General features: G+C 45.7%; 1 protein-coding gene across 4 annotated transcripts; it reads left to right on the top strand.

Moving 5' to 3' along the window:
- The first annotated feature begins 103 nt into the window (after positions 1 to 103).
- Positions 104 to 14,851, top strand: NONO (non-POU domain containing octamer binding). 4 transcript variants are annotated; one of them, XM_027465487.3, is made up of 11 exons: positions 104 to 245; positions 610 to 739; positions 2,592 to 2,785; positions 3,663 to 3,964; positions 6,109 to 6,204; positions 7,237 to 7,433; positions 7,704 to 7,788; positions 8,539 to 8,641; positions 9,997 to 10,039; positions 10,647 to 10,756; positions 13,811 to 14,851. In XM_027465487.3, the coding sequence occupies exons 1-11, from the start codon at positions 132 to 134 to the stop codon at positions 13,946 to 13,948; spliced, it is 1,512 nt and encodes a 503-aa protein (XP_027321288.1). In that variant the 5' UTR covers positions 104 to 131; the 3' UTR covers positions 13,949 to 14,851. The 4 variants fall into 4 exon arrangements, with proteins under 4 accessions (XP_027321288.1, XP_027321286.1, XP_038039957.1 ...); XM_027465485.3 differs by having other exon boundaries at positions 2,565 to 2,785; XM_038184029.2 differs by lacking the exon at positions 104 to 245 and adding an exon at positions 298 to 417.
- The last annotated feature ends 1,420 nt before the right edge of the window (positions 14,852 to 16,271 follow it).

Below are 16,271 nucleotides of genomic sequence, written 5' to 3'. Positions count from 1 at the left end.
CCTCCCCTCCCTCCCCTCCCTCCCGGCAGCACCGCGCATGCGCGGCGCCCGGCCCTCACTGCGCCTGCGCGGCGGCCGCCGGCGGCTCGCTCGGCTCCTTTGTCCCCTCGCTCGCCTCTCAACCCAGCCTGATGCCCGCCGCGCTGATTGGCGGAGCGCGCGGGGGGCCGCCGCCGCCTCGCGGCCAATCGGCGCCGCGCAGAGGGCCGCACGCCCGCCTCGGCCCGCCCCGCCGCGGCCGGCCGGTGAGTGACGGGGAAAGCGGCCAATAGGAGCGCGGGGCAGCGCGGCGGGGCAGCCAATAGGCGGGCGGGCGGCGGGAGCAGCGGGGTAGGGTGCGCCAGTTCCGGCCGCGCGCGCGTTGGGCTCCGGGCTGCAGCGGGCCCAGCAGGCCGCGAGCCGCCCCGGCGCCGCCAGGTGAGGCCGGGACCGCCTCGGGGCCGCCCCGCGCCTCAGCGGCCACCGCCGGGCCCCGCCCCGCCGCCACGCGCGGCCCCTGAGGCGGGCGGAGGGGGAGTGGGGGAGCGGGGGGGGGGTCCCGGTGAGGCCGGGCCTGTGCCCCCCCCACACCCTCCCCCCTTGTGCTGAGCCTCGCGTTGTGCCCCGCAGGTGGGGAAGATGCAGGGCAACAAGGGCTTCGGCATGGAGAAGCAGAACCACGCGCCGCGGAAGCAGCACCAGCACCCGCCGCACCCGCCGCCCGCCGGGCCCGCCAACGGGCAGCAGGCCAACAGCCAGAGTGAGTGCGGGGCGGGGCGCGGGGGGGGGGGGGCGGCTCCGGGCGCCGCTCGGATCCTCACGGGCCCGGGTCGCGGCTCTGCTGCTCGGGGGCAGGAGGAGGGATCGCAGGGTGAAGGCCCCCGGGGCTGCGGCTGATCCAGCTGCATGGTTCGCAGCTAGGGAGGCAGGGCGCTGCCCCCCCCCGCCCCCAGACAGAGGGAAAGTTCTCTGCTGGTGTTAAAAATCTCTTCTCTTTTATTTCCTTTTGTTTTCGAAGTCTCGCTGCCGACTTTTCAAAGCAAAAGAGGAGAAAAGTTGCATGCGCGCTTTGCTGGCTTTCTCAAAGGCTTTTTCCTGAGCTAAATGCGCTTCTGGCTGTGCTCCTTGTGCGTGGCTCCTCTGTGGTTTTCGCTCTCAGCTGCATGTTTAAGTGCGCCCACATGCAGATGCTTGCCTGGTGTAAAACTCACGGGTGTTTTCATTAAGCGATCCTGCTAAACAGGTTCGTGGGGGATCACAGAAAAGGGTGGCCGAGGAGTTTGTTTCCAGTCAGGTTGGGAACAATACAGCACAGGAGCAGCATTGTTGTGTTCTCCGAGGGATCAGCTCGGAGTGACAGGCTGTACTTCAGACTCCTTTGAGGGGATCTGCTTACGGTGGAGCAGCGATGCTGGTTAACGCTGCCCTAAGTCCCGCTTAGGGTATTTGCAGGCCTTGCAATTGACCCCCGAATACTTGTGGTAACAGCCTGGAGTCGTTTGCGAGACAAACGCTTCACCCAAGTGACTGAGCGGTGTGCAGTAAATCACTTACTGTCCTTACGCTACCCTTCTATATGCTGTCAGCCCGATTTTTTTTAAGAGTTAGCTGTGGAGGTGTGCTTGTACTCACGAAAGGCTTGTCTTTAACGGTTGCCTTTGCATGAATAGATCTTCCTGGTTAGAACCCTGCTTTGTAGTCTGAATCGAACCGCTTGAGTTTACTGCAGACACGTGGCCCTGAGGTGGAGCCTGTGCACAGCAGATGGGATAGGAATGGATCTGCTGCTTGGGTCAAATAGAAAAGAGGAAAAACTGCAAAGGGAATAAAAGACGGAAGCAAAACAAACAAAAAAAAAAAGCGGAATTGCTTTTTACAGCTTGCTGTGCAGGGAGGTTTTGGGTCCCTTTAAGAAAAGGGGACGGAGGGAGGTAAAGAGGTCATAAAGCCGTCCGCCTGTAGCAGGGCTTCCAGATCGTGCTGGGCTTCAGCTAAACTGTGGGCTTAAGCGAATTGTGCACGTGGGGGTTTGAGGGGGTTGCTGTAACAAGTCCCATTTGTTAGTTTAGATGTAGCATTACTTACTGAATACAGATTTTTTTTTTTAATTTTTGAGGTCTTACCTACGTGGCTATTCTTATTTTTTTTTCCATTTTTGCCATTCCAGTCTTCTCTTCAATTTGGAACCCAAGACTCTAGAACCCAAATCCCATCTCATAGAATACCAGCCAATTAAAATGTTACTTGTCTGGGCAAAATTAACTCTTTTTTGCATATTTTTTTAAAACTTTTTTTTCTTCCCCTCAGTAAAAATCTGATTGCTGGCCAAGCTGCAGCTTTCCTGTCCTTATTCGGGTTGTAATAGCAAAACTTTGTATTGTGACCACAGATCTTATTGTGGGTCGGTTATCTTGAGCAGTTACCCAAAAGCTGAAGCCCGAGTGACCATTCTGAAGTAAAATCATTGCTGTAGAGATGGCTGGGGAGGTTTGAGGTCTAAGCGAAGGGGTGGTATTACCTGTATTGTCCTATGTCTCTGCGTTCACTGTGATGAAACCTAATAGAATTTATCCCCCCAACTGTAGAGCAGCTGTGTACCTTATTCCCCTCAGATGAAGGCCTGACTATTGACCTGAAGAATTTCCGGAAACCCGGTGAAAAGACCTTCACTCAGAGAAGCCGCCTGTTTGTGGGGAATCTGCCCCCAGACATTACAGAGGAAGAGATGAGAAAGTTGTTTGAGAAGTATGGCAAGGCAGGGGAAGTCTTCATACACAAGGACAAAGGCTTTGGCTTTATCAGGCTGGTGAGTGACTTGCTACCTTAGGCATGTTTTTGTGGCAGTGACCTATGCTAGAGGAGTGCTGCTAACTGGAAGTAGTAAATGTTCAGGTATCTTCAGGTAATTAAGCCCACTGTTGATTTTAAGTGACCTGGATTACAGTCACAGATCAGCTTCTACAAGTGGTTTGTCTAGAGCCTGGTATAGGAAGGAAAGTCAATTGGGGCAGCGTGTGGCAGGGTTTGAGATACCTGGTAAAGGCATTCTGGAATCAGCTGAGAGAAAAGAGAAGGAAAACACGCACCTGATGCTGTTACAGACCAGGTAGACATCTCCTGGGAGGGTGTGAACGAGACATTTCTGTGACCATAGGTAACCACTCGGTACTGCTGGGGTGATGAGTGCTCTTGTGGCAGGGGAGAGTCTCCAAGTGATCACACTGAAGTGTGGTTACTGACATGGTGCCGTGGTTCTCAGATGTTATTGGCTTAGGTGTTACATGTCTTAAAGCCCCAATAACAGTGGCTGGAGCATGAGGTTTTTAATGTATTTATTTTTTTAAAAGAAAAAAGAGCAACTTGTTCTGTAGCCTTAATGTACTGATATATCTGATAGATAATGATCATTGTTTGCTTAGTTTTCACTGGCTGTCGGATTAGGTTTATGTCCGATACATTTCTTTTTCCTCCTCCAAACTTTCTACGTGTGTATTCAGGTAAAGTCATTGGTAATGGAGAGCAGCTGTGGTTGGTCAGGGCATTTTTTAACACTCTGTGGGAGGTTCATTTGTTCCTCTCTGTGAAGTACTTGTTCAGGGGAAATAACACTTGTGACTCTGTTGTGTACGTAGCTGATTCCATGCTGCATTGAGAGTTTTAATGATGACTTTTTTTATCTTCAGGAAACTCGCACTCTGGCAGAGATTGCAAAGGTGGAATTAGACAACATGCCTCTCCGTGGGAAGCAGCTAAGAGTGCGTTTTGCATGCCACAGCGCATCGCTGACAGTCAGGAACCTGCCTCAGTTTGTGTCCAATGAGCTCCTGGAGGAAGCCTTCTCAGTGTTTGGCCAGGTGGAAAGGGCTGTGGTTATTGTGGATGACAGAGGACGATCCTCTGGAAAAGGCATTGTGGAGTTCTCAGGGAAGCCTGCTGCTAGGAAAGCCCTGGATAGATGTAGTGATGGGTCTTTCCTGCTGACTACGTAAGTGCGGAGGACGAGAATTGCTGTGCTGTTGTGTGCAGGCTGGTGGGTGGCGTTGGCTTGTGAGCGACATTTCTTGGTGTAGCAGGGCAGGAGGTGCTTTGCCCAGGGAGAACCGAGCTTCCTTTCCAACAGGAGTGAGGCTAAGAGCAAGTCTGTGCTGAAACTCAAAGCTTCCTTCTGGGAAGCTGCAGGTGGGGTCAGTGTAAGGCTGTCCAGTAAACTCTTTCTCACTAAAGCTGCCTTAGGGCAATTAAAGCAGCTTCTAAGAAACAGGAGCTGTATCAGAGACCCATCCATTGGCTGGAAACAAAGCTCGAGTGCGTTAATTGTGCACGCTGAGTCTAGGGATGGGGCCACACTCGGTGAGGTGTGCTGCTGAGTGCAGTGCTGATCCACCTTCTGGGGCACGAGGTGTTTGGGAAGCGGATCAGATGCACTGGGTTGTTTGGGGTTTTTTCCCTCAGAAGCTTGTTCTCCCTTTGCTTGGATATCGTAAGGCAACAAAGTGTATTCCTGGATAATTATGTGAACATGCTCAAGCAAATGATTAATTCTAAATAGCTTCCACAGAGCATGGCTTGTTGCTTTAATAGCTAGGGGAACCATTTATGGTCTATTTTGAGTGAAAAATACTAAAGTATATTTTGTATGCATGCTCTTAGAATTTAGAAATTAGCAATATAGCCCCGATTTCAGGAAGTGTTTTATTATTAAAGTTTTTTTTTTAAGCTTTGTGCTTCTCGCCCTGCTCCTTTTTGGGGAGAGGCTGCACATGGCATGGCAGTACACAGCACATTCTGGTTCAAAAAGCAGCTTGCTTTTTTTTTTTTTTTTTTCATTGCTATTTTCCTGCCTGAGAGACTTCGGGAGTAGCCAGCAATGTGTAGTGCTCTGCAGTAGGGTTGCTGGTAGGGAGCTTTTGGGCTATTTTAGTTTCTTGGGATTATTTACTTTGTGCCCTTTTGCTGACTCAGAACCATATAGCCTGAAAGAATCATGAAAACAACATTTGAAAAGTGAGCATGCAAAGCTAAGCACTACCAGTGTATAACTGAGAGCACCTGAGGGCAACATTCACTCTTTCTCTGGCTGTCTGCACATCAGCTTTTGACATTTGGGACAGCAAAACAGTGTGGTGCTTATTTCTACTCGAGGTTTAGTTTTGATTGAAGCTGTTCTGCTTTGTCCTAGTCTGTGACAGAAGCGGATGGATAAACTGCTTGGAATAGACTGTCACATTGGAAACTTGAGATAATTAGTCTCACATTGGAAAATGAGATGATTAGTAACACACAAAAGTGCAAAGCTGTGTTGTGGACCCTCAGCCTCTCACGTCCTGCCTTCCTGTTGGAGTTTGGGCACTGCTTGCTCCTTGGCATGGCATGATTGTCACTTCCCCAGCTATGGCAAATGGATTAAGGAGCTAAAGCTGAATTGTGACGCTGCTTTGCGCTGAGGGTGTGAGCACTCTCAGTGCTGTGCTGGGGACTTGTTGCAGAGATGGGGACGCTTCTGCTAAGTAGTTCTCTTTTGCACACAGAAGCACACATCCTCAGTGTCTGTGTTGCAAAGCGTGCCAGAGGATTATTTAGGAAATTGAGGCAGGGCCCACCAGGAACTTGCAGAGCACTGCTGTCTGGCAGTAACAGGAAGCGGTGGTCTCACCAAGAGAATACGAGTGATGCAGCCAGGGATCTCCAGTGAAGAGCAGTGTTACTCCTCACTTTAGACTGTTGTAAAAAGAGCTTGTGCAGCCTGTGGTTGCTCATGAAGCAAGGGAGGAAAGGGGTGAAAAAAACAGACTCTGGTACTACTGTGCTGTGCCTACTCCAGGAAGTCAAGTTTCCAGTGAAGTTGTTAATTTAAACAAGTAACTGAAAGCATTCTTCTTTGAGTACATTTTTGGTTTGGATCAAGATTTTCAATTAACAGTTCAGCTCCTAGTCTAAAGGGGGGTGGAAAAAAAAATGCTGTGAAAAGTAATTACTGTTTTCACTTTGCTTCAGAACCCTGGCTGCACTCAATTTCTTTGAGCAGTGCTAAAAGCAATATTTCATAGCTTCAGACATAGCACACAGGCTTTCCTACACTGCAAGCTCATTCCTGAATTATCCTCAAAGCACCTCATTTTTTCTTCACAGATTCCCTCGGCCTGTCACTGTGGAGCCCATGGATCAGTATGATGATGAAGAGGGACTACCAGAGAAACTGGTCATCAAAAACCAGCAATATCACAAGTATGTGGCTGCCATAAGACACGAGATGAGACTGCCTGGGGGCTCCGGGGTATCAGCTAGTGCCTGAGCCTTAGGAGGGTGGCTCATCAGTGCTTCTAGAGATCCTCCTTTTTTCTGAATACGTGACCTGAATCCAGAAAAAGAATTGCTTACGCTGTTCCCTTGAAATTAGTTAGCTGAAAGAAAGCAGTGGGTTTGGATCCACTCTGCTGGGTAAGGCTGGCAGGCTCCACATATTTTGTTGTGTTTGTCTGCTTCCGTTGTTGGGATAAAAATTGGTGGCAGTTTGAGATAATGTGTGCTTTCCCCTTGCTGGGATGAGAAGCTGAAACAAAAGGTGTAAATTCTGTGCTCGAGGTGTTAGGGACAGTCTGTGGAGGAAGCAGACGAACTCACAGTGAAAATGGTCCGAATGATGTGAACAGCAGTGAGGCATTGTAGAGCTATCCAGGTGTAAGGCCACGGTATTTGAGGACTTCCCACAGTAAACAGCTGCCATATGATTAGAGCATTGGGTATTAGTACAGCATGTGAGGTCATGAATGTTGAATGAAGCAGGGAGGATGAGAGCTTCAGGAGCCCGGGGGCTGTGTTAGGAGCAGTCACATGCTCCGGTTGCGGGGGCTGCAGAGACCAGCGAGGTGAGCGTGCATGTTTGGGCTGGGTATGTTTCTGGAGTGAAGCTGTTCATGAGTTGTGCAGCAGGAGCTGTTTCTGTCGAGAGTATTTCTAAATGTCTTTTGCCCAGTATCTTGGTGTGTTAGGAGTGCAGTGTTGTTGCTGGGTGTGAGGACAGGACACAGTTTTCTGTCTTAAGTTTCTCCTTTCAGTAGAATGCATCCCGAGGAACAGACAAAGCGGTATCAGGCACAGCTATTTGTGCAAAAAAGTGTACTTAGTGATTTATTTATTGCAGTGAAATGTTTTTCCAACTGTCAGAAGGCTCTGCCATTGCATTTACACACATACTGTATTTTTCTTAGATCCTCTTTGCTCTGTTGAAGCATTCACTAGGTCTTTCTTGCTTGACAGGGAGCGTGAGCAGCCTCCTCGATTCGCACAGCCTGGCAGCTTTGAGTATGAATATGCCATGCGCTGGAAGGCTCTAATAGAAATGGAGAAGCAGCAGCAAGAACAGGTAGACCGCAACATCAAGGAAGCTCGAGAGAAGCTGGAAATGGAAATGGAAGCAGCTCGCCATGAGCACCAAGTTATGCTCATGCGGCAAGGTAACAACCAAGGATAATCAGAACAGGGCCCTTCAGCACCCGGGGTGGGTAGCTCAGACTGGCCAGAGCCCACCGAGGTTGGGCTATGGCAAAGCTGCATAACTTTTAACCAACTGTGGCAGCAACAACCAAACAGATGTTGCTGTATTGCTGGAAGTTCTATTGTCTTACTCTTCCTTTGTGCTGTGGTTCTAATTCAGGAACTGATGGGGGGTGGTAGAGGAGACAAGGTTGATTTTGTTTTATTTTTTTAACTGTTATCTTATATAGATTTAATGAGACGCCAGGAAGAGCTGAGGAGGATGGAAGAATTACATAACCAAGAAGTACAAAAACGTAAACAGTTGGAAATCAGGTAAGGTGGCAGGTTCTGAAACTGTGAATCCATAACGTTATGGAACAAAGCACTTCTTCAGTTCACTTATTGTTCAGGGTGACAATTTAATTGCTACCTAAAGAGTAGCTGTTGTTTTGGGCCTTTTTGTTCATAGGGAGAGTGTACGCTTGGTTTAAGATGGAGGAGTTAGGAGTTTCTTCTGCTGACATTGAAGGACACTGACTAGTATTTGTTTTTTTACAGTTCTGTCTCAGTTTAGTTCCTTGACCGAGGCAGATACAAAGGTCAGGATCTGTGCAGCAGCTTTAGTGCTGCAGGTTGGGAAACCCCATTCTAGCTTCTCCTTTGAGAGGTAACTTAGTCTCAGAGATTTCTCTCTCCCTTCCAGCTCTTCCTTGTCTCAGGGTCATTGTGAGAAACTCCAGGAAGATCTCCAGATTACTTCTGTAATACGAGGAGCTTGAGAACTGTCTGGCTTCTATGCATTATACGCAGTATAACGTAGTCAGCATGTACTTGAGAGCGGCTGTGTATGTGGGTGTGCTCAGGATGAGTTCTATAATGAACTCCTTAAAATTCAGTGTTGAAAATGTCCTGCTCGTAGATGTTTGCTTTCATCATGAGGTGCCTGATATTTCACAACCTCAGCAGAATAGTGCTTTCCAAGTTGTAGGTTTCCAAAACAAGAGCCCACTAGGCAGCACTACAACGCTCTGATGCAAGCGGTCACTTTGTGTTGTGCTGAGCATCCTTGCCACTTCTTTGCAGGCAAGAGGAAGAACGCAGGCGCCGTGAGGAGGAAATGAGAAGGCAACAAGAAGAGATGATGAGACGCCAGCAGGAAGGCTTCAAGGGGAACTTCACTGATGCGGTATGAATATTCCTACCTTTCCATTGCATCTGGAGATGGATATTAGATTTTTTTTTTTTTTCTCTTCCCTAGCACAGGGCTTCCAGTGGATGCTTAATGTGTTGGTTGAGGGACTCTACATACCTGTTCAATGCATTCTACAGCCAGTTATAGATTCCTGTCTGTCATAATAACATTTTGTCTGGAAAATGTAAATTAACACAGTTACTGTTGTCCCACTGCTGTCCTCAGTGGCTGTCTTGCTGTTCAGAAGAACATACACTAACTAATTATATTCTAAGAGTAGTAACAAAGATGTACTCTTCTGAAGTCCTATTGCAGAGCCCTGTTGTGGTCATGTATCCATCTATATCCCTAGCCTGCAGTTGTTCTTAGTCTTCCTCAGGTGGAACGATCCCAGCTCGAGACACTGCTGCAGGCACAATAATTTGCTTATACTTGAAAGTCTGTGTTGGTCAAGCATTTCTTTGGAATGTAAAATGTGTGATAGTCTACTTTTTAATAGCAGTAATGCTAGCTCTGTAATGAGCTGTTAGCAGTTCATTTTCAGTCCTGGCAATTTTCTATTGTGGAACCAGCTCTCATGCTATGGAGATGCTATAATAATGTCAGTGCAACTAGGTGACAATTGTTTATGCATTTTAGCAAAAAATTGGCTGCTAAGCAAAATAGCTAACTGTAAAGACAAAAGATCAAAACTGTGACTGACCTCTAAATGCAAATATTACCTAGCAGAACTCCTGAGTTCTCTAAGTAATAGTGCATTCACCTGATAAATAGTGGCACTGAGACTACAGGTGAAGTCAAGTGATATCTGTTCAGTTCCCATCCTGGAAAAGCAGTATCCTCACTGGTGAGGAGGTGCTTCCAGTTTTTCAGCAAGGGAGATCTGTGGTGTGTGCCTGACGTTCACTAGCTGGAAGTCTGGAAATGATCCAGTGCTGCGTGTTTTGTTGTGTAAGCTTGCATTCCTTTCAGCAGGAAAAGCTACTTAGCTACACTGAGGAAGTAATAAAAACTAATTTTTTCCAATGTGTTACTGCTGCTCAGCAGATCTTTCCATCCAGGTATTGGATAACTTTATGCTGCTCTTTGGTAAAATCTGCACACACAGCTTTGTGGCTTGATGCTGTACCAGGATTGCTTCGCTGTTGAATATTGTCTTGCAGAATGAGATGCTTTAAATAAGAGCTGTTTGTTCAGCAGTTAATAGCAGTAGCAGTAGCTCAGATCTGCTTTTGAAATTTACCCAGTAATTCTATCTGGTAATAAAACCCCAGATCTCAATGAATTTGTGTAATTACATTACAAAATACTTGGATCTTTATCATTTGAAATGAGCATCTCTTTTCCAGAGGGAGCCACCAGACATGCGAATGGGGCAGATGGGTATGGGAGGTAAGAATTTTTTGTAGTCTTCTTAATTCCTGTGCACGGTTGTGTCCTCTGCAAAATCCATGTGTTTTGTTTCTTTTTTTTGAGCTCTTGTATTTTATCAGCTCCTTATTTAGAAACCGTCATAGTAACTTTCTCCCATTTCAGTGACAGGAAGCTGTCATATGACAGGAAACGTATGGGTATGAGGCAGTGCTGTACGTACGTGAAAGTTCAGTAAGCAGAAGATGGTTGAAATTGCTGTTAGAGCCATAATGTGGTTAAGAAGTTCGTAGTGATACGGAAGCTGGTACAACATGTGGTACTAGACCTTGATTCCAGAAAGAAATCTCAGTTACTAGATTTCCATATTTTGGCTACATGACCTAGAGCTTGAGGCCACATGCACAACAGTGAGTGACAAGACCATCAGGCTCAGTGCTTAACAAAGGCAGTGAGCGTTAGGACCTGCCGAGGTTTCAGATAATAGTGGAATGCGAGATCAGTTTGTCTTGACCTGGTAGTGCACTGATGGTTAATAGATTAGAACTCTGTCCTGGGATATAATCCTACAGGGAGCTTATGTGGTGTTTTGTGGTTCTGGTTCATGGTTTTTCTGGTTCTTTTCCAGGTACCATTGGAATGAACAATAGAGGAGCTATGGGTGGTACCAACGTCCCAGCTGCTGCACCTCCTGCAGCTGGTCCTGGAGCTATGATACCTGACGGAGCCATGGGAATGGTAATGTATCTCCATCTGCTTTTCCTGCACACCTTTCAAATGTAGATTGTGGTGTTTCCTGTGTAAAGGAGGACACTGTTAAAGTTGAGTCTTGTTTGTCACCCTAGACCTGCTGTGAAGTTAATCTTGCCTCAATGTTAGTTGGTATTTTTGAAATTGAGCCAAGTCTAATACTTCTTTCTTTACTTTGAAGATACTAAACCCTTTGTTAGAAGGATCTTAGCAATCAACCAGTACTACATGGTTGTTTTTTAAATGGCATATTGGAAAGCGCTTTGAGTGAGAGTATCTGGAGATGTTATGTTCTTGCTGGCATAAAGCCAAGCTTTCAGAAATGTTCTGTCCATCACTAGTTTTTTAAAACAATGCTCTTCTATGCTAAAAGGAATATGGTAATAAGTATGCAAAAATGAGTTCAGCTGATTTGCTTAGGAAGTAAATAACAAAGAATCAGTGAAGTTTATGCTTGCTTATTTGCCTTTTTAAATTTTTACATTTAATTGAATTTTAAACAGTAGCTTTTGTCTGCAAAGGGTCTCTGAGACTCTACTTGTAGGGCAAAGGAAGTTTAAATGCTTGATCAGCAAAACTCAAGGCTGACATTCTATCTACAAAGCTGTATGACCAGACAGTTCCTCAGTTTTGCACCCCATCCATCCACAGTCATCCCCACCCTGATGGACCTTAGACAGCTCAAAACCGTTTTAGGCATCCTCATCATTGAATATATGTCACCAAAGAATTCTAAAGAGAAAGCGCTAAGGAAAATTCTAAATACAAATCTAATTTTCAAATACAAGTAATGGAAATCTAGAAGTTCTGTTTATTAGAAATCCTTCTTAAAAGATTTTAAAAGTTGGCTTGTTTTTTTTTTGTTTTGTTTGTTTGTTTTTCTTAGAAAACACAGAACTTGTCTCAGTTTCTGTAATAGTGAGATGAGAAATTAATTTCTTCATATATTTAATTCTGGTACTGGTAGTGAACTGAAATAGGTTGCCATAAAACATGTAGTAGCTGTACAGACTTTATTCAACATGCTGTGACCAGCTTGCAAAAAGCCCATTTATTAAACTTCCATGGGATTGGGAGGGAAAAATGCTTTTAAGAATACTCTCTAACTTAAAGGTTATTGAGCTACTAGTGGGATAAATTGAAAAACAAGGGTGTTTAGACAGGAATTATGGTTGCTGCATTAGTGATTTAGTTGGTGAATGGTAGTGGCGTGTTTTAGCTTGTTATAAATGTGAAATGGAGTGCTACTTCATACTGCTGGAGGAGTTGTTGAAGGTGTCACATCTAATGTGGAAACCGCGAGCTCAGGGTCTGCATGTAGTTACTGTGGTGAGAGGTAACTTGTCAACATGAAAGAACTGAATTGCTTGCTGTTTGTTACGGTTTTTATGAAAGTAATGGAAGGAATAGAAAATGAATATCGCTGTGAAAGTTGGTGACTGCTGCTTGTAACTTTCAGTTTGGGAGTTTCCTTAGTTTGCAAGTAAAATTAAGTCTAGTAAAGCAAATGATGTGGGTGTGGGGATGATCTGGTAGCTGAACTCAGGAGAGGGATGCCTCTAAAGGATTCAAGCTTTGGTGATGCACAGTTACAGCTTCACTGCAGAGCTTTACAATAGGTGATGGCTTCTTTGCATGTTGATCCTATCTGTCAGAGGATGAAATCTCATACAGGATCAGTTGCAGTAACAGCAGCAGTCATATTGAAGTTTGTCCTGAAAGTTTATCTTCAGCAGTTCCTAGTACTTGGTGTCATGAGCAATTTTCCTGCAAACCTTCCTAATTCTTAATCTAGCATGACTGCTTCATGGAAGTCTTTTTGTCATAAAGAACAGTTTTATTTGGCTGTGAGCTTTTTTACCTGACTGGTAGGGACAGTAGGGAGGCTGTGGTTCAAGGAACGTGTACTACGCAAGGAAATTTATGGGGGAGAAGATGAAGAGAGGAATGGAAAGGGGAAGGAGTTCAGATCAGGATGATGAAGTAATACCACTTAGACCAAAAAGCAATAAGCTGCTTCTTTAATGGCCAGATATACATGTATGCATAGAGTTTTTTTTGGAAACTCTTTATCCTGGCTAGATGCTTAGTTTGTGTTACTAGTTCAGTGTGTTCCAGCTCTTTATTCATGTACGTAGCACTTGCTTTGCATGTTTGCTCCAGTTGGTTAGTGACTGCAGTGACTTCCCTAATGTGATGTAATGTGTCCTACAGGGGAAGTCCACAATTGCTTAGAGTTCATCTATTGGGAAGGGAAAAAGATGGAAGGAGTGCTGTATTATGCTGTAAATAGTATGTAGTAATGTAAGCATGTGGATGAAGAATGAATGGAACCCATGAGTCTGATGTTGAGGGGGAAGGAAGATGCGGTGGCTTCACAGTGTTTTGTGAAAGCACATGCCTGCCATGTATCTGCCTCATAGCTGACTCAGCTTTGAGCAGGAGGTTGGATGAGGGATCTCCTAAGGTACCTTCCAAGCTGAATTACCCTTTCATCTCATCTCCATGCTGGAAGGAAGAGGCTGTGCAATAGCACTACTCTAGCTGGGAGATGGGAGAGCCAAAGGAATGGAAGTGACAGGATATGACCAAGGCACAAGACAAGTATCTCAGACTTACCTTGGAATTGTAGCGTTGCATACGCCTGGATCGTGACACTGCTGTGTTATAAGTGTGCTGCTCCTCGTTTACATTCAGTTTGGGTGGGGAAATATGGTGGAAACGTGGAATTCCTTTCCCAGACTGCATTTCTTATGTGCTCCACAGCAAGGCACTACTGTGGAGATCACATAAGCTGTTTTCCAGTTTGCTTGACTCCAAGTTATGTGGGGAAAGAGGCTTTATCCTACAATGCTTAACTGTAACCACAGTCCTATCAGCCTGGTTTTGGGGCTTTGGGGTTGGTTTTGGTAGGGTGGTGGGTTTATAGCAAGGTGAACTGTAATTGTGGGATCCTGACAGGATTCGAATCTACTCAAATGGCTTTTAACTGCTGTTCTCTATTTTTCCTTCTGCCTCTTCTGCACTCGTCTTCGTTACAAGACTCCACCGCCGCCTGCAGATCGCTTCGGCCAGGGCAGCGCGATGGAAGGACTCGGAGCGATGGGTGGGAACCCACCTGCCTTCAACAGAGGAAATCCAGGGGGGGAATTTGGCCCCAACAAGCGTCGCAGATACTAACAGGATTAAGCTGCCCCCTGCACGTGCCCCAAAGAGAAAAGGAATCTTGGCAGGCCACACAGGGTTCTTCTCAGGGGGTGGATGTTCAAATTAGTTCGTTAGGGCCTGCTTTGGTTAAGCCACTCTAGGAAAAGGGGAGTGCAGTCTGACTGGTAAAGGTTTTAGAAAATTTCATGTGGTGCATTCCTATAATTTCAATGTGAAAATGAATTCTGGGAGGCTGCCGTGGTTGTTCAGTAACGGTAAAATCTGGCAAGGACCTCAATGCCTTGACCGTTCCAGGTTTCCTATTTGCAGCCGGAGCCCTGAGACTAAACGAGATAAAATTGTCTTGGCATTTTTTTAATTTTAGTGTAGCGTACCTTGCTTAAGAGCACAGGGAAGAAGTCTCTGGAGAACTAGGGCAGCATCTGGGTACTTTGCAGCTCCCATGATTCTGTAAATTTACATAGCTCCAAATGATCCATCATGTAGTGAATTGGGGAGATTTTATGTTCATTTTTTTCTTTTTTTCTTTTTTTTTTTTATCCTAACTTGTAGTTACTCTTTTTATCTGGACCATCTGTTTCTTTAAAGTAGTTGACCGTCATGTGCAGCCGGAATGGCTGGAAGGCTCTTGTTCGGATGAATTTTTTGATAATGTGTTGTATCGCTGTTTATTTTTACTGGTAGTAAAGTACAATCTATTGGACAAAGATACTGTATCTCATGCTGAAGATTTAACTGAAACAAATGTTTGTATAATCTTAACCTTGCCTGTCTTTTGTGTAGAAGTACTACAAGATTTTTCATTTAGTGTAAACTGTTTGAACACAAGCTGTAATTGTCCCACTAACAAGTTTGAGTTTGTCTGAGGAATGTTACAGGAATGCATTATTATTAAAGTGGATTTTAAGCCTTTTTTATCTGGTGTGCTGTCTCTTCTATTTTTTTTTTACTAAAATATGTACCTACGTATTGAAGTAAATCAAGCATCAGATTCTGGAGTAAAAGTTGTTCTTGCATAGCTCTGTAAACAGGGTGTAACCCCTGGGAATTTTCTAACAGTTCTTGTCACAGAATGAGTTTTGTATGGTTTTTGGAATAAGAACCTTAACTTCAGCATTTAAGAGTAAAATAAGGGGAAGTCCTGATGCACCTAGGTTACGTCTACATTGCAGGCACAGAGAAGCAAAGTGGAAGACTTGTCTGTGAGTCACTGGGAGCACAGAGTTGAATGTTTGTCTGATCTGTCTCATACAAAGCTGTCTCTGCTCCACGTTGCAGTTGCCTCTGAGTAGGATGCAGACGTTCCTCTGGGGCTCTGAACTCTGCTGGGGCAGGAAGCGGAGGGACTGTAAGTGTCAGTGGTGACAATAACAATTAATCCTATGTAATACCTGAGGGAATCTGTAAGGACAGGAGTCCTGATTTACACTCTTGTATTGAAGCTTGAGGTGAGACTGGGAAGGAGGGAGCAGAAAGGGGGAGCTTAGGAAGAGACTTTGGGAGGGAGAAAGTTACCGTGTAGGAGCATAAGGAGCTGCCTTATAAACCTGAGAAATAATAGGGAAGATGAAAACATTTTCAGGTGCCTGATGTTACCAAAGCAATAGCTTTTAAAAATTATGAATTGGCCCGTGGGTACCCTGTTAAAAGAGATGAAATAGTCATTCTGGAGGCTTTTACTAGTTTACGGCTGTTCATTGAATATTTATAATTAGCTTGTAATGGCACGATTGGTAAGTTGTATTGGAGAGAGACTGCAGCTGCTGGTCTTGTTTCTTTTGCTTGTTTTATTTCAGTGTTTGGCATCATCTGTATGAGTAGCTGGCAGTATTTAGTGGTGATTATCAGAGGGATTGCGACACCTGTAGGTACAGTGTGAGGAGCTTGATGTTTTTCACCTGTCAATTTGCTAAGGTAACTACACGCTGCAAAATGCCGAGTAAGGTGGCTAGAATGCTGATCAGCCCTTCTGTTGCCTTGTGAAGGGGATGTGGCTGTTCCTGGGGCTTTTACCTGGAACGTGACTGGCAGATGTTCCCTACCAGGACTGATGAGCAGTCTTACTGTTACCTTACTGTGCCTTTGGGACGCTCCCTCCCTCGGTGCAGTCTGCCTGCTCGGGGTGGCTGTGCCTCTAGGCTGTGGCGCCCCCAAAAGGAAAACCTGTAAAACCCCACGCTGCTAATTCTGGCTGCAGGCTTTCACGAGGGTGCCAGCTGAAGACAAGGAAACTGCGTGTTCGGAGAGGACTTCTGGACTGGCTCCTTGCTGAAAGGCTTTGCAGGATTGCTGTGACTGGATTACACGTGCAAAGCTTTCTCGCTCCATGGAGAAG

Source organism: Anas platyrhynchos, chromosome 10 (genome assembly GCF_047663525.1).
Source record: "Anas platyrhynchos isolate ZD024472 breed Pekin duck chromosome 10, IASCAAS_PekinDuck_T2T, whole genome shotgun sequence".
NCBI classification, from domain to species: Eukaryota; Metazoa; Chordata; class Aves; order Anseriformes; family Anatidae; genus Anas; species Anas platyrhynchos.
This window is presented reverse-complemented; position numbering and strand designations above follow the sequence as displayed.